This window comes from Eptesicus fuscus, chromosome 1 (genome assembly GCF_027574615.1).
Source record: "Eptesicus fuscus isolate TK198812 chromosome 1, DD_ASM_mEF_20220401, whole genome shotgun sequence".
NCBI lineage: Eukaryota > Metazoa > Chordata > Mammalia > Chiroptera > Vespertilionidae > Eptesicus > Eptesicus fuscus.
Genome location: NC_072473.1, coordinates 20,281,651 through 20,300,163, shown reverse-complemented (window position 1 = coordinate 20,300,163; position 18,513 = coordinate 20,281,651). Strand labels below are relative to the sequence as shown.

At 39.3% G+C, this 18,513-nt stretch overlaps 1 protein-coding gene across 1 annotated transcript in view; it reads right to left on the bottom strand.

Annotated features, from left to right (window-relative positions):
• Positions 1 to 5,637: 5,637 nt before the first annotated feature.
• The window catches only part of IL1RAPL1 (interleukin 1 receptor accessory protein like 1), a 743,868-nt gene continuing 730,992 nt past the window's right edge, over positions 5,638 to 18,513 (bottom strand). The window contains exons 10-11 of the mRNA XM_054715117.1: positions 6,793 to 6,963; positions 5,638 to 6,356 (exon numbers count right to left, since the gene is read on the bottom strand). Coding sequence (XP_054571092.1) covers positions 5,638 to 6,356; positions 6,793 to 6,963 — 890 coding nt within the window. The remainder of the gene's footprint in view (positions 6,357 to 6,792; positions 6,964 to 18,513) is intronic.

The window sequence follows — 18,513 nt, the reverse complement described above, 5'->3', positions numbered from 1 at the left end:
TCTGAAAATGTAAAAGTCTTCATAATTCAATAGCAGATTATATGAACATATCTCTACTACTTTGGTGGAAAGAACACACCAAGGATTCTAGTTACCAGAAGCGTATGCTGCAGAGAATATGGACAACTGTCCATGTGTTCTAACATAAAGATGTCTTCACCCCAGTTGAGAATTATCCTAAAACACTCACATCTAATCTCCCCAAATTTAGTCTCTCATTGACTAGTAAGGATAGATCCAATTTACTTTGCCACATGTTCATGCACTATGTAATATGTCAGTTTACATTAAATCTTTTTTTTTTTAATGACAAGCATGCCCTTTGAAACTTAAGGTTATATGGACTATGAAGATTGAAATTTACACAACATCAATATTACATATAATAGTCTCAAAGTTCATGTATACTTCTTGGGATTCTCTTCATTTAGTTGTGGGGGGAATACAATGTAATGACTGAGGATGATTGCCTTTGTTAGAAAGAGAAAAATTTCAGGCTGTGGGCCCTAGGGAATGCATCAATGAACATAGTGAATGGTAGAAAAACAATAGTGCCCTACTTTACTTACTTTAATGAACAATTGAGAAACATGAGTTTGTCAGTGGATTCACAGACTATTCAGAGGGACATTTATGAAGAGGCAGAAGGAAATTTTCTTTTAGATATCTATGTGTCTGTAATTCTGTAATGGGAAGATGTTTTGTATTCTAAGCCTGGGAGGAAGAAATAATACTCAATGGAAGATTTGAGCTGAGTTCCTTCTTTTTAGTCTGAGCATTTTCTATGCATGTGACTGAAGTTGAATGACAAAACATGCAGGTTTAGGATTAGGATTAACTCATAATCATCCTTCTCTTTACTCACATTTAGTTCTGACAGCTCCTTGTATCTTAATTACCAACATAGTACAAAATGTCACCTTGCTGCCAATCATGAATAAAAAGAAAAACTTTAAATATCCACTTCACTCAGTTTATTCTCAAAATTTATACTGCCCCCAAATCATATAATATATCCTGAACCTGGTAAAAGCCCAATTGCTGAAAACCAAGTACACAACCAATTTTAAATCTTGGCATAAGAAAACTGGATCCCTTCGGAAAAGCATGTCAAATGGTTGTTTCTTCTACCCATGTACTGGATTCATTTTTACTTTTGTATAGGAAACATGATTGAACCTAAATCATAAAGAAGTTTAATGAAATAAGGCATCATGCCAAATTAAATGATTTCACATTCTCCCTAAATTATCTTTTGAGTAACTTAAGAAATGAGTAAACTATCATAGTAATAGTAAGTCAGTTCTCATTTATCTGGGCATGAATTACTTGTCATCATACAAAGTTTATCCTCACTATAAACCCAATTGCCCATAGGTAGGGTCATATTGGATGAGGAACTGCCTTTGTTAAAAGAACAATAAGCATCCAGTGAGTTTTTATGAATGAAGGTGAGGAATAGTACCCGTAACAGAGCTTGCAAGATATGTGGTTTATCTTAATGATAGTCTGAGAATATGGCCTAAATCCAAACATCAATTGATTTTTAGGTGATGGATGTCTTTGACTCTGACATCCAGGAAAACATAATTTTGCACACATTCACAATTTTGTCTGGAATTTCAAGGACTTCATTATTGCCTTTAATCCTTTTTATAGACTCAACTGGTCCCTGATCCCAAGATTAAGGTTTGTTTTTAAGGATAATCAAAATTTGATTGTTGGTTATTTTCTTTGCTCAGAACAATAAGGTGGAAAGGGTTTGTGATAGGGCAAGGAACAGATCTGCTTCCACTGATAAGCTTCTCTTTCAGGGAACTCAGTTGCATTATTAATTTTTGAAATAACTGTATATATTGTAAAAAATTCTTCAGTGATGAGGAATATGTGTCTGTAGGTGGGATTTCTAACCCATTTAATATTTCACCTCTCTTAACCAATTATGACAATAAAGGGAATAATGTCCAAGCAAGTTCAGATTAGAGACAAGGATTTTTCTTTTCTGTGTCTGTGTATTACCTTAGTTTTATTCAGTTATTTCACTTGTATAATATTAATAGTCTCCTTTGAATTTCAATAAGCTTTATTCTGGAACTAATTATATAAGCTTTAAACTAAATTTAAGAAAAAAATAAATTAAGCACAAGATAAAAAGTACTTCTTAGAAAAAGAACTAGGGTATAATTCCAGAATCAGAAAATAATTTACAAATGTATGAATTAATGTTTTCCTAGAAATGGTGATCTTAATTTACACCAATGGTACCTGTCAAAGTTAATGACTCTTCTAGGATAAACAAAACTTACTTAGAGTTTAAGGGTTGGCTCTCTGTTAATATTTTTTCGTTATAAAATACTAAATAATAAAGAAATAAAGAAGAAACCAGTACCTAGATATTTAAGATTAAGTCAATAGGGTTCAAATACATATATTAGGAAGAAAGTAATACACACAAAATGGTTGATTGGGTGTTTTGCTATAGAAATATAGTAGGTTCAGGTCTCTTAACTCATTGTGTTTTAGATTTATTTCATAGAAAAATCTAAACTTATAGCAGTTGGCTGCATGAGATACACATTTTTTCTCTGCCTATAGGAAACCTAAGGAATGAATTATAAATTAAATAATCAAAGATTTGAGCACCAGTATAAAGGGCAGGACACTCATAGGCAGCAAGTAGAGGTTACATTAAAGAACCAGATAAACTCTTGAATCCATAACGTGTCACTTAGAGCCTGAGCAGTGATGGATGGAAAACAGGCAATACCAAACATCACACATGTCCAAGTCCACAAGACCATTCTGCTCCTTGGCTTGGCTAATGTATTCACACTTTCGACTGTGTTTTTAAAACTAGAATATGCTTATCTCCCACAGCCCCCACAGAAAAAAGAGAAGGATGAAACCTAAGCACTAGGGAAAATACATTTTTTTTCTCTTTTTATTGTGAGTTCTAGTATAAATTTTGTTAAACACACAGCACGTGAACACATGACAGTTTCCTTCATTTGTTCTCACATAGAGCTGATAGAGGAATACTTGGGAGGAATGTTTCTAAAGCCATAGATAGCTTCTCCATTTATTTCATTTTTAAAAAATATGACAAAGCATTAGAGGAAAAATGTTTCTTACGTTGTGAGAACATCAAATATTACCCATCAATCCCTGAATCATGCTATTCAAAGTGCTTAAATCTACACTAAAAATAGAACAAAAAATGTACTCAGAAGGCAGCTAAATTAACGCCTATGGATGCCTAAAATATGACTGTGGCATGATTACTTCCTCTACATGTATTCCACACTTCCATCGTGCACTTAAAAAGATAAAAATGAAAAATACATAGACCAGGCCATTGCCATGTTTACAGTTTTCTGAGCACTGGGGGAGTCTGGCATCCAGTCCAATGAGGTGCACTGCCACCAGTCTCTGACAGGTGTCCATAGTACAAGTAAACAATGGCTTTCTTGGATTCTGAAAATAACCCAATGTGCAGAGCTGACCTTCAAGTTTATGTGTCCTTGCAGCTTCAGTTCTGAAAATGTGACACAGATCCAAAGGGAACATGGGAATAAAAAACACATTCTAGAGAAGAACCGAGGTGAGTTGTCAGAGAAATAAACATTTTTTTAAGCAAATAAAAATCAATGCACATCCCAAGGCTTACTGAGGCCTTTATATTGTTACAAAATGCTTATACTTATCTCTTGTACATTTGCAATTTAAATTTACCCTCCCAGATGAATTATATAGAAGTTTACACTTTTTGTGTGTGGCTAACTCACACGTTAGAATAGTGACCAAAACTGTAGACTTGTTTTCTTATTATATGGTGGTAGGAACAAACCAAACATACAATAGTCACTACACCAGCCCACAGACAATGACTAGAATGGAAGTTCCTACAATGGATCACTAAAGTAATGTAAAAGTTCTATTATCAGTATTTTCATCACATTGATTGTTTTTAAACTAAAAGCTACTTAGGTAATATTTCCCTTTAACAATTCTGCCCTCTGCAAGTTCCGGTATGACAGGTTTTGCATTATCTTCAACATAAATATATATTAGCTGCTTATGTTACTGATTTCAAACATAAAGCTACACAGTAGGGAGGGATTTCCTGGGAGCATCAGCTTTCTGTTTCTGAAAGATAGAATTATACAGTTAAAATGAAACTATTTTTTATACAATAAAATTATTTTAAACACGTTCTTACCTAATTTAAAAACCATTTTGTGTAAATAATGTTTATTTTGAAAATACTGATTTCTCTAGGTATTCATATGCATGACCTCCTGAGTTCTTATTTAAACACTTGGATATTAATAAGTGTTACTTAAGTTCACGAAGTGAAACCAAACACTGGATTCTGAATGTAGCATTGAAAATTAAATACAGTGAATTAACACTTAATACAAGGGAACTCCATAATAAGTTTCACAGATTTGTTCTGACTCTTTAGAAAATAACATTTTGTATAATACAAGGTGACAAAACATATTTGATGACACATCCTGTTCTTCCCTTTGGTTTGGAAGCCTTCAATGTAAATTTCATTTTGACTTGTGTTTGATTCACTCTTTTGAGTTAACTTGCCAGGCATTTGCACATAATCTCATTTGCAGAAAAAAATACAGAGGGAAAAGAGGAAGTAGAATATCAAACAAAAACAGCCACAAACACATTCATGCCTTTCCAGGAAGTGATCAAATATAGGGCTTACTTTTTTTTGTTTTTTGTTGTTTTTTGTTTTTTGTTTTTGTTTTTTGTTTGTTTGTTTGTTTTGTTGTATATTTTATATATATATATTTATATTTATATAAGGGTACATCAACTCATTTAAAAAACAGAAACAACACTCTTTCCCCCATTTTCATGCCCTTGATCTTCTCTTCTTAGCACGTTGTAGTGGTCACTGTTAAGTGACTAGCACACTTTTGGGTCTGGAGTGTATTCTGACCAGCAGTGAAGTAAATGTTAAGACAGTTAGACCCACCCCCACCCTTCCTCAGAATGTACACATCATGCCGCCATTAGAAGGGTAGAGGTGGGGAATGAGGTGGGACAAGGAAAAGATTCAGGGCTCTGATTGGCGGGGCCATCCTATGAGCAAGTGTTCTCTTCTTTGTTTTTCTCTCCTCAAATGGCAATGCTGGCATTCGGTGCACTGCTCTCTGAAGGCCCACATGGCCCTGCTGATCCTAGGTAGAACCCAAGAGAGGATCCGGTGCTCCTTGTCCCATTAGATGGATTTGTCCAAGCACCCCAAGGAAATGTTAAAAGCAAAACAAAATCAAGAAAAGGAAATAAAACCCATTCTAAAACTAAACTAATGAAGCAAAAAAGGGTTGTCTATCTATACATAAGTCTCTTCTTTAAAAAAATGTCAATTTACAAATTCCAGTGACATATAAAACAAAGTCAAAAATGTAATGAGTAAGAGACGTGGTAAAACAACAAGACACTGATGCTACAAAGAAACTGCAAAAAACATATGTACAAGACCCTGTTTTTCCTCGTGTTCTAGAGATTGTAATGCATGTTTTTAACAGCAGCAGTCGAGGATTTAGTTCCAGGCACTGGACTGCAGACTCTACTCAAGCTCCCAGGGACAGGATGTCCCTTGATTTTCTGTCACCAAATCACACTGGATATACTGGTCTCCCTTGGCAACAGCGGCAGGATGGCACTGTTTGTGTGGGCCTCGTCTGGATTCTGCTCCCTGCTGGATTTTGTCTGTGGCCGCTGCCCATTGATGAGTGTCATAGGGATGTTACAATAGGTATGCTGATTTCCTATGGAGGTAAGAGGCAGGGTGCCGGTAGGAGGTACATCATACTCATAGCTTCGGTAGTAGTGTTTCTGACGCATTTGTGAATGGTACGTGTTGTGAAAGGTGGAACGGAGATCTGGATGGGCAGTGGCTAGAGCTGTGGAGGTGGCTGCAGCCATGGAAATGGCCGAGACAGTCTGCAGCTCCCCGAAAGGCCCCTGCTCACTAACATCTAAAGCCTGCTCGTGTGTAATGGGTTCTATTCTCTTAAAAGGCATTTCATATTGTAAACGTTTCCAGAATTTAGAGTTCAACTTGTTGCATTTTGGTCCATGCCATTTAATAACCGTCAGGAGCTTGATGGTGTGCTTGAGGGCCTCCACCTCCTGGTAGTTCATAATTCCTCTCAGTTCACTGCATTCAATTAGTATCACTTTAATTTCTCCAGTCACAAGCATGTTTCGAAGTCTGGTCTCCAGCTCAAAGATGCTCCAGCCCCTTCTGACTACGTAATTTGGGGTCATGACAATAATCAGCCGCTTGCTTTGATCTACACACCTTGCTACATCTTCAATGTATGCTACAAAAGAGAAAAGAGTGATCAGAATGAGTAAATCCAAAATGTGCTCCAGAAAGCCCTGGAAGATTCTCTTTCCCACATTAAATGAGAATTGGTGTTCGTTGGGTAACATCTTGAGGAGATGAAAATAGCCAATGATCACTTTGAAAAGAGTATGGGCTTTGCTTCTTTTAATGCTAGAAATATTTTTCCAGGCATAAATCTCTCATTTGGTTTATTTAAGTGTTAGGGCTCATCAAAATGAGATGCTTTATAAAATGATGGAAGTACCACTTCAGAGGTGTCAAAATTAAGTTTCATATGAAAACATAACAACATTTCTTAACAATCTGACACATACAATTTTTGAAATAAAGAATCAAAAGGTCAAGTTCTGTCTAAAAATGATGTCTACACAGATAGACACAAGAATATGCAAATGAAAACATGAACTTACTTCCAGTTGGAATTAAATCTCTGTCTGGTATAAACAACTTATATCCATAGTGCTTCTCAAGCATATCAGGTAGGATTTCAAGAGCAAAGCGTTCTTCTTCCCCAGTCTCTTGATTCCACTGGTCAGGATCCACTTTGGTGTAGGACAAGTATGCGTCATAATCTTTATTGTCTGTCAAAAACATTACAGAATAAAGTTGAAGTCACTGTTCTACAAAAGAAATAATAGGATATGAAAACATTCACCTCTTTTCACAAACATCTCCAAATGTTTCACTGCCAGGGGACCAAGGAAAGAAGCCTTCATTAGTTTTCAATAACAATTCAATAATGACAATTATTCTGGAACTAATTTGGAGGTGTAAGGGATCACGTTTTCATTTTGTTATTGTTGATGTGAAAGCAGTAGGAGAAAAATCAATACAAAGAATAATAATATGTTAACTTCTAGCATTTTTGAGGCACAGATCATAAAGAATCTTGACTACTTATAAAAAGCCACATATTTGAATAGCATATGCTTATTCTAAATAGTGCTACATTCAATTAATACTGCATTTAGTCATTTTACCCTGTTGAGAAAAAAAAAAAAAAGAGAGAGAAAACTGTGAGTTGCTTGTCAGTGGATTATTTAATACTAGAGGCCCGGTGCATGAAATTCGTGCATGGGGGGGGGGGGTTGTCCCTCAGCCCAGCCTGCACCCTTTCCAATCTGGGACCCCAGTGGGATCGGGCCTAAATGGGCAGTCAGACCTCCCTCTCACAATCCAGGACTGCTGGCTCCCAAATGCTCACCTGCCTGCTTTCCTAATTGCCCCTAACTGCTTCTGCCTGCCAGCCTGATCACCCCCTAACCACTCCCCTGCCAGCCTGATTGATGCCTAACTGCTCCCCTGCCAGCCTGTTTGCCCCTAACTGCTGTCCCCTGCAGGCCTGGTCACCCCTAACTGCCCTCCCCTGCAGGTCTGGTCCCCCCCAACTGCTCTCCACTGCAGGCCTGGGTGCTCCCAAACTGCCCTTCCCTGCATGCCCAGTCACCCCAACTTCCCTCCTCTGCTGTCCTGGTCCCTCCCAACTGCCCTCCCCTGCTGGCCATCTTGTGGTGGCCATCTTGTGTCCACATGGGGGCAGGATCTTTGACCACATGGGGGCAACAATCTTGAGTGTTGGAGTAACAGTCAATCTGCATATTACTCTTTTATTAGATGGGATAGAGGCCTAGTGCAAGGGTGGGGGCCAGCTGGTTTGCCCTGAAGGATGTCCCGGATCAGGGAGGGGGTTCCCTTGGGGCATGGGGCAGCCTGGGTGAGGGGCCTGTGGTGGTTTGCAGGCCAGCCACGCCCCCTGGTGACCCAAGCAGAGGCCCTGGTATCTGGGGTTTATTTATCTTCTACAATTGAAACTTTGTAGCCTGGAGCGGAGCCAAGCCTTCTGCTTGCTCCATGGCAGCAGCCATTTCTGTTGGGGTTTATGTATCTTCTAGAATTGAAACTTTGTAGCCTTAAGCAGAGGCCTGGGCCAGCCAGGGTGTGTGGAAAGCTTAGCTTCCTCCATTGCCGGGGGAAACTCTAGCCTACTGCTCTTTGCAGCTCAGTGGCTGCCGCCATTTCTGTTTGGATTTGTTTACCTTCTATAATTGAAAGTTTGTAGCCTTGAGTGGAGGCCTAGGCCGGCAAGGGCAGGCGGAAAGCTTGGCTTCCTCCATTGCCTGGGAAACCCAAGCCTCCCTTCTGCTCTCTGTGGCTGTAGCCATCTTGGTTAGTTTATTTGCACATTCTCTCCTGATTGGCTGGTGGGCGTGGCTTGTGGGCATGGCTTATGGGTGTAGCAGAGTGATAGTTAATTTGCATATTACTCTTATTAGATAGAATTTTACAAGAAATTGGTTCTTGGATTTTGGGACTGAGGATATTGTTACACTGAATTCTTATAGAAAAAGCATAATTCTTCACTGATCTCCATTTATTTTACAGGTAATATACTGCCAAATTATTTTCTCATCATGTTAATCAGTTTGAAAATAAGAATAAAAAATTGCAACATAAATAAATAAAACTTGGTTCTAAAATCTATTCCTTATTCTTCCCCCTTTTTACATAAGAACTAGTCAAATATTTGATGACACTATCATGCATCATCTTTATCTCAAAGTTTTTAAGACAAACATCCCAGATTTCTCATTTATTGTTTCTAAGAACAAGAAGTCAGTTATCTTCTGGATAGTCTCTCATTCACCAATTTCCTTTTCTGGATGTGATATCAGAATTCATAATTCACCTCAGTTCTAATTACTGTCTTTATCATGAGGGAGGGCTTCTTAAACCAGACTGTAGATTGTAGAATGATTTCATGCAAATACTATTTTCTTTCTTGGAAGCCGTTCTCTTCTAGTTTGCCAGAAAGTTCTATAAGGTGTTATTTAAAGTTTGCCCAAACCTAGGATTTGTAATGAATGGATCCTCATTCTTTGCCCTTTTTCTAGGCTTAAAAATATTTTAAAACTAGATCAATATGAACACTAATAAGAACAGAGCACTTAGGAATCAGAAGAAATGTAAACAATTGCTCCACCAATATTGGTAAGTTCCAGCTGGATATCACTTTTGCTCACATGACACTGTTTCTGGTTCCTCTGCCTTTCCATGGATGCCTCTCTTCAACCCATCCTAATATATACAAACCCTGGGTCGATCACATCCACAATGACTGGAGGCTTGACCAACTGGAAGTCAGTCCTACAGTCAGCACTGGGTTGCCTGGCAACTCAGTACTGACTGCTATGGCTGCAGGCGTGGTGACCCAACACTGACTGCTGAGGTGGCTGCAAATCAGGTCCCTAGAGAGGCCTGAAGAGAGAAGCAGGGTCTGATCCATAGCCTCTGTGGCAGCTCTTGATCAGCACTTGCCTCTCTCTTTCTCTCCAGGCCTGGCCAGCAGCCTCACCTCTATTTCTCTCCAGGCCTCCACTGGGGCTGCTGATCAACCCCGCCTTTCTGATCAGGCCCCATTGATAGGCCCAGAGATGCAGACGGGCATAGAAACTGACCAATCAGAACCAAATCTGGGTCAACTGTGAGGAGCCAATGGGTGCCTAGGAGGCAGAGCTTTTGATGCTGCCTGGCATAGAAACCGACCAATCAGAACCAAATTGGCCAGCAGAGGAGGACAGTTGGGGGCGAGATCAGGCTGGCAGGGGAGGGCAGTTAGGGTTGATCAGGCAGGCAGAGGCAGTTAGGGGCATTCAGGATGCAGGGAAGGGCAGTTTGGGGCGAGATCAGGCTGGCAGAGAGGGCCATTGAGGGTGACCAGGCCTGCAGGGGAGGGCAGTTGGGGGGGATCAGGCTTTCAGGGGAGGGCAGTTGGGGGGGACCAGGCTTGCAGGGGAGGGCAGTTGGGGGTGACCTGGCTGGCAGGGGAGGGAAGTTGGGGACAACCAGGCTGGCAGGGGAGAGCAGTTGGGGGTTATCTGGCCGGCAGGGGAGCAGTTAGATGTTAATCAGGCTGGCAGGGGAGCGGTTAGTGGGTTATCAGGCTGGCAGGCAGAAGTGGTTAGGGGCAATCAGGCAGGCAGGCAGGCAAGCATTTGGGAGCCAGCAGTCCAGGATTGCGATTGGCAGTCAGACATCGCCCGAGTGGTCCCAGATTAGAGAGGGTGCAGGCTGGGCTGAGGGACACCCCCCCACACACAGTGCACAAATTTCATGCACCGGGCCTCTAGTAAATACCATAATTTCTCAAGATGTTTTCTATAGCCTGTTTCATTTTTCTTTCAACCCATTTTCCCTTAAAAAATCTAATTTCTTCACATAACATTAACAATCACTTCTGTGTAAATGTCTCTCTTACATGTTCAATTCTGTTTTCTTCTCATAAACTATCAGCAGTCCTCTAGCCCTATCTTTAACGTGGGCCCCTTAATTTGAATGAATGTTCATTATGTATCCTACATTCAACTTTCTCACAAAATAACAAGCTTTCCATCCTCAAGCTCTGTTCTTCACCTTTTATTTCACTTTAATTTTAATAACATAACCATCTTCTTTAATCTCCAAACTTTATATATATATATATATATATATATATATATATATATATATATATATATGTTCCACTTATCCCTTTTAATTTACCAACAATCTCATAGCCATTCACTGGTAAGAACCCTTTTGAGTCTATTTCCATCCTAGGTCAGGCTGTACTTGTTTCTCAGTTGTTATAATTATTTTTAGTGGGTCTTCCTTCTAGCCCATTCCACATAGAGTCACAAAATTTATCTTTTCAAACCTCACCACTGATTATGTTTATGGTAGTTTGAAAAATATTTATGGCTAACTATTGTCAAATTCAGCAGCTAAATATGCAATTTGTTTCCTTTGAATTTGAGTTTGATGTATCTGAGTGTGGGGTGATCTCTTTTCCCATGTATTACATTATTGTGCTCACATCTTATCTTCTTTCTTTGACCAAAAGATTCTTGATTCAGATATGTAACTAGAGCTTAGTAGATGCTCAAATATATCAGTTGATTAAATGAATGAATGCTTTTTCATTTGGGTATGGCATGGCTTATATCTTATAGCCAGTGTAGAGATTTTTCTCAAGACCTGGGCCATTTCCTTTGAGAGAAGGCTTTGGTGGTACACACTCCATGCTGTCTGGATGGGCTCTGTAAGGAATTGCTAGGAGGTGAGGGGTTAGAGTTTAGCAAGACTCCTTTCGAATAGTCTTGAAATGTAATTTCTCATTGTGACTCAAGGGAAGGCCTTAGATTCCCTGTAAACTTCTCTGGAAAAGTAGTTTTCATATTTGAGCATGAATGAACACAATTTTGGAGAGCTTATTAAATACAGAGTTTTTTCATTCAGTAGGTCTAAAATAGGTCCTGAGAATTTACATTTATACAATACTCTCTGGTGATGCTTGAGAGACCACACTTTGAGGAACTCTTTCTAGAACAGGATATACACTGAGTGGCCAGATTATTATGAACTCTGAACGCATAATAATCTGGCCACTCAGTGTATATCCTATATAATAATAGGCTAATATGCAAATTGTCCCCTCCACTAGGAGCTCGACCAGCAGGCAGGCCGGACAACCACCCATGTCCCCTCCCCCTGGCCAGGCTGGCCGGACCCCACCCATGCATGAATTCATGCACCGGGCCTCTAATATATATACACACTGAGTGGCCAGATTATTATGAGTTCAGAGGTCATAACAGTATGGCCACTCAGTTTATAGACATCAAAGAGCTACAGTTAGCTGCTAGGTAATTGACCAGAACACCACAAAACCTAAACACTGTAGCTTCGGTTCTATGATAATTGGTCCTTACATTACAGGGCACAATAAAATAGCTGAAAGTCATACTTTCATCACAGAGGGAATAGACTCTTCTTGCCTAGAGTAATATATACAGTAACTACAATAGCTTAAATGAACCTCAGGAATTGCTGTTATGGCCTCAGTCAGTTTTCTATATCTTTATGTCATCTGGATGAATTTATAGCATTTACGTTAATAACACTCAGATAAAAAGAAATTGCTCACATGCAGATTATCCTGGGCATAAATTTTACTAAAAAGCCACTTGCAAGCAGCTGCATCAGTATCCTCAAATCAATGAGACACTTGATTGATATCAATTCCTCTCTTTCCCAAGAGTCTACATCAGTGCAATGATGGGCTAGGCATTTATTTACTACCAAAAGCAAATTGAATTTAAAAGTTATCAGATTCTAAACACTGTAACAAATACCATACTAAATTCAGCAATATATTCTGACTCAAAATCATATGGGTGAGGAGTCTTCCTTTTTCTCAATTACCAGCAGAAGATGAATCTTGGGTAACATTTCTTAGATTTAAAAAAAATATCTGGCCTGGCCAGTGTGGCTCAGTGGTTGAGTTTTGACTTATAAACCAGGTCACAGTTTGATTCTTGGTCAGGGCACGTGCTTGGGATGTGGGCTCAATTCCAGATAGGGGGCGTGCAGGAAGCAGCCCATCAATAATTCTCTCTTATCACTGACATTTCTATCTCTCTCTCTCCCTTTCCTTTCCTCTCTGAAATAAATAAAAAATATATTTTAAAAATATCTGTAAGAACATATATTGAATAATCTGTATGAGCTTCATATACTAGAGAAACTTTAAAAAATGACATTTTTATAACCATAATTTTAAACCCACAAAATTATGTCAAGGTTTTTAAAGGCTAGGTCTGTGATCTTTTAAAGACAACTTAAATTTATAAACAGCTCAAATCTAGCTAGGCATCATTTGCGACAGCATGGATGAACCTAGAGGGCATTTTGGTAAGTGAAATAAGCCAAGCAGATAAAGACAAATACCATATGATATAATTTACATGTGAAATATAAAGAACAAACTAAACGAAGAAACATATTTATAGATACAGAAAGCAGATTGATGGATGACCAAAGGGAGAAGGATTGGAGAATGGGTGAAAAAAAAGGTGAAGGGATTGAGAAATAATAATTGGCTACAAAACAGTTATGGGGATGTAAAGTACAGCATAGGGAACATAGTCAACAATCCTATCTAATAAAAGAGTAATATGCAAATTGACCATCACTCCAACACACAAGATGGCTGCCCCCATGTGGACACAAGATGGCTGCCACAAGATGGCCAGCAGGGAAGGGCAGTTGGGGGTGACCAGGCTGGCAGAGGAGGGAACTTGGGGGTGACCGGGCCTGCAGGGAAGGGCAGTTGGGGGGGACCCAGGGCTGCAGGGGAGAGCAGTTGGGCAGGACCAGGGCTGCAGGGGAGGGCAGTTGGGGGGGACCAGGCCTGCAGGGGAGGGCAGTTGGAGGGGGGACCAGACCAGCAGGGGTGAGCAGTTAGGGGCGATGAGGCTGGCAGGGGAGGGCAGTTAGGGGTGACCGGGTCAGCAGGGGAGGGCAGTTGGGGGGACCAGGACTGTAGGGGAGGGCATTTGGCGGGACCAGGCTTGCAGGGGAGGGCAGTTTGGGGGACCCAGGCCTGCAGGTGAGGCAGTTAGAGGCGATGAGGCTGGCAGGGGAGGGCAGTTAGGGGTCACTGGATCAGCAGGGGAGGGCAGTTGGGGGGGACCAGGCTGGCAGGGGAGGGCAGTTAGGGGCAATCAGCCTGGCAGGGGAGCAGTGAGGCATCAATCAGGCTGGCAGGGGAGTGGTTAGGGGGTGATCAGGCTGGCAGGCAGAAGCGGTTAGGGGCAATTAGGAAGGCAGGTAGGCGAGCAGTTGGGAGCCAGCAGTCCTGGATTGTGAGAGGGATGTCCGACTGCCCATTTAGGCCCGAGTCGGACATCCCTCGAGGGCCCAGATTGGAGACTCTTGGGAAAGAGAGGAATTGATATAAATGACTCAACACATACAAAAGAATCCCCATAAGGCTATCAGTATATTTATCTGTAAAAACCTTGCATATCAGGAGAAAGTGGGATGAAATATTCAAAGTGATAAAAGAAAATATAATCCAACCAAGAATACTAAAATCAGAAAAAGTGTCCTTCAGAAATGAGGGAGAGATAAAGACATTCCCAAACACAAGTTAAGGGAGTTCATCAGCCCTAGACTTGGCTTCCAAGAAATGCTACAGGAAGTCTTTCAAGTTAAAATGAAAGGGCACTAAGTAACAACATGAAAACATAAAAATACAAAACTCAATGGTAAAAGTAACCATATAATAAAATTCAGAATACCCTAATACTATGATGATGTTGTATAAATTAATCACTTTGATCTCTAGTACAAAAGTTCAAAAACTAATATTAAAAATAACTGTAGCTAAAATAATTTATTTTAATGAACATACACTATAAAAATATATAAAGTATGACAACACTAGTATAAAATGTGGGGGGAGGAAAGTAAAAGCACAAAATTTTTGTATGCATTTGAATTTAAGTTAATAAATCAATTTGTTGCTTTGCTATCTTAAGTCAATGAGTCCAGTAGAATTTTCTCCTTCAACTGTCTGAATTAATTACTATATTTTATAAATTTATAAATATATAAATGAGTTAGATTGCTCTAACTCATTTTGTCTAATAACTTTAATAACTCCCAAAGTAGAACTAGAGATCTCTTCCTTCTTTTTGAAAATAGAAATTGTATTAGCAATTTATAAGCATGTAACAAGCCTGTCAAAACAAGTTTCTTTTAAGCTTGTTCTATCATCATTATGAGTTAGCATGCCCCTTACCCTTCATAGTCAAAGGTATATAAATACAAATAAAAACAGAACAGTTTTCACTCTGAGAAAAACAAACACAAAATAGTGTCACTTGTCTAGAATTAGATCCTCCCCCCAAAATGAAGCCTTAAGTTTGTTCTTATAAGTTACTTCCTAATTGAAAACTTATGTAGTACCTTACTGACATTTGCAAATATAATCATCATGTAAGAGTTGCTACTTGGTGTTTTCTTCTATTATTAGACTACCTATAAGTTTAGAACCTTGTTTTTCTTTAAATAGCTATTGTATTTTTTATTTGTAGAGCTGGTTCTAAAATCTAGACATCTTTGCAAAATTTTGGAAGTAATAATTCTTTTCTTCATGACTTTGTCTTTCAGCATTCCTTTCACAGAAGAGAGATAAGGAATCTGGAATTCTCAATGCTCTACAAGTAGTAAGCATTTACTAGTAGGTGCTCATTTCTTAAAGTGAAAAAGGATCATCATAATGTATCTATAGTGCCACTTTGGTAGCAGTGAAGAAGAAAATAACTAGATCTTGGAATTATGAGGAAAATCTTTATAAGTTAGGGAGAAAATACACTGAGTGGTCAGATTATTATGATCTCTGAACAGATAATAATCTGGCCACTCAGTGTATAGCCTATATAATAAAAAGCTAATATGCAAATTGTCCCCTCAACCATGAGTTCAACCAGCAGGCAGGCTGGCCAACCTCCCATGTCCCCTCCCCCTGGCCAGGCTGGCCAGACCCCACCCATTCACGAATTCATGCACCGGTCCTCTAATATACATGTATATATACACTGAGTGGCCAGATTATTATGCATTCAGAGATCATAATAATCTGGCCACTCAGTGTATAACCTGTATGAGAGAGTAAGGGAGGAGAAATAGAAAGGAAGGAAGAAAGGATTACATCTATAGAAACTCTTAAACTAAAGTGGAAGGGAAACCCCAGGCAGAGGCAAGGAGGAGCAAAAGAGTCTGATGTTACAATAATTATGTTTTCTTTATAGTTATTCCAGCAAAAACAATGAGATACTGTGTTAGTATAAGTTCTGCTCTAGAGATAGTAGGTTATCTTTATCAAGATGGTCAGCTAGCATTTAATTAAACTAAGACAACACTCTAGAGCAAGCATGTCAAACTGGCAGCCTGTGGGCTGCATGTGGCCCACAATGAATATTTTTATGGCCCAGCTAATATAATGGTATGTAAGAAACGTTTTAATAAAAATTTCATAATGTAATTTTTACAATATATTAATGTATATATATACACATATATAACTAATATGCAAAGTGTCCACTCGGGAGTTCAACCTGGAGACCGAGAGTTTGATCGCTAGCTATGACATGTGCTGACCACCAGAGGGCAGCATGGAACAAAGGAAGGCCCCGGCCGGCCGGGAAGGCCCTGATCGGCCCTGATCACCAGCCAGGCCTAGGGACCCTACCCATGCACAAATTTCATGCACTGGGCCTATAGTTATTAATAACGTAAGGAACTACAATGTAATGACCGATTACTATAATCGTGTTGCATTCATTTCCCTTACGCGCCTTACGCGCAGGTGCACCATTTCTCTCCACTAATACCAGCAGCGAATATTTAGCAGCCGATGGCCACGTCATTAGTCTTGTTCTGACTTGTTTGGTGTGTGCAACAGGAAATATTTCGCTTTCGGAGAACAAGAAAAACAGTTTTTTTTGCGTTATGCTTATTAATTTGTACAGTTATTCAGTGTCTGGTAAGTTAATGTTCAAGAAAAATATTAATTTTTATTAAAATATTCTATTATTTTATGTTAACAATGACTCATTTATTTCAGCCCTTTGTATTCATCATGTCTCTATCTAAATAAACCTACGTTTCTATGACAATTGAAGGTTTTGTTTTTTTGCGGCCCACATAAACTTAAACCTGGTTTATTTGGCCCGTGTTAGCCTTTGAGTTTGACATGCTTGCTCTAGAGGCAGCACTGTAAGCACATCAAATATTTTTATTTCTGAACAAAAGTAGATACTTCATTAATTAGTACAATGGATGTCAGAAATCAAGTTTCATTGCTAAAATTAGTGGCTTTTTACTAAGTATTATGGATATTGGAAACAGACCCTCCATCGTGAAATCAGTGCTATTCAAGAGATATGATTAGTTAACATAATTTAGAGACACATCCAATCCCTACAGAGTATCTAGTGGGAAATTGTTCCAGGCTTGATTATTTTGATGGGACCTAGGGCAGGTTGCCCCAAGATATCCCACAATGGCATGTTGATTATTTTGAATTAAAGTTACTTAAGAAATTAAAAGAACACTCTGATGCCTCTGTCCCCACCCCCCACCCCCAAAAGAGGAGATAAATCTCCCACGTGACAAATGTCCTCCCCACATCTGGAAGACGCCATAAGGACTTGTGCTAAAGTGTTAACAATGGTGACCCATGAATGGTGGGAATGTGCTGGATTTTGTTTGGCTTGTCTGTGTTCCCCAACTTCTTACAGCGTATATTATTATATCTCTCTAATAATAATAGGGTTATTTGAACAGTTCAGTGGATAGAAGGGAAGGAAGAAAAAAAGACCGGATGAAGTATGGAGCATAATGCCAAAAAAATAAAACTCTGCACTATGGCTTCATGTGTGATTTCACAGGTTCTGTGGCCTCATTGGTTTTTTTTTCCCTAACAGTGCCAGCACTACCCTATGCATCCTGGTCCTCCTAGTAACCAAAAAGATACTAAAACAAGGAAACTAGGGTTAAGGAGTTATTCGTGCATAAAGGCAATTGAAGATAGAGTTATAAATATGATCCAGAAAGGTGGGTGTTGCAGAATCAGAAGAGAAATGCTAAGGCCCGAGTTCAGGGGCAACAACAAAGTGTAAGGTTAGAGGGGGGCAGGGAGTAATGGGAACAAACTGAGGGAGCAAAGCAGCAATATGTTCTATCTTGGAATCCTGATATAGAACTGACAGAGCCAGGTAATGCCTATTGTAATAACCTATAAGGAACTGGCTGAATGTGTCTCTGATGCCAAACATTCCCTCTCCTATTCTGACACAGTAGCTGAAATAGTTGGGATTTAGAGTTTTTTAGACCTGGGTTTAAATTCTGTCTTTCTGGTTGTGTGATTCTCTGAGTATCAATAAAGTAGTCAACACTGTGTTTGTGATTTGGTAAATATTCAATAAATGGTCAATGAATTTATAATTATCATGTCACCATAGTAAGACATTACTTCAAAATATTAGCTAAACTTTCTTCTCCTGTTCTTCTTCACATCTTGGCCTTCCTTTACTTCCAAAAGTATTTTATGTATTCCCCTTTCAGAGGAGGTGAAAAGGTGCTCAAGATAAAGGAGACATTGCTCAGTTTTGACTTTCAAGTTGCATTTTTTTAGAAGCCAAATCAAGAATATGAAAAGCCTGGTGTCTCTTCTTAACAGTTATTTCTTTGGAAGGTGGAAGGATTTGAGGGACAGGTAGGATAATGGGAATTTGATGATGTCA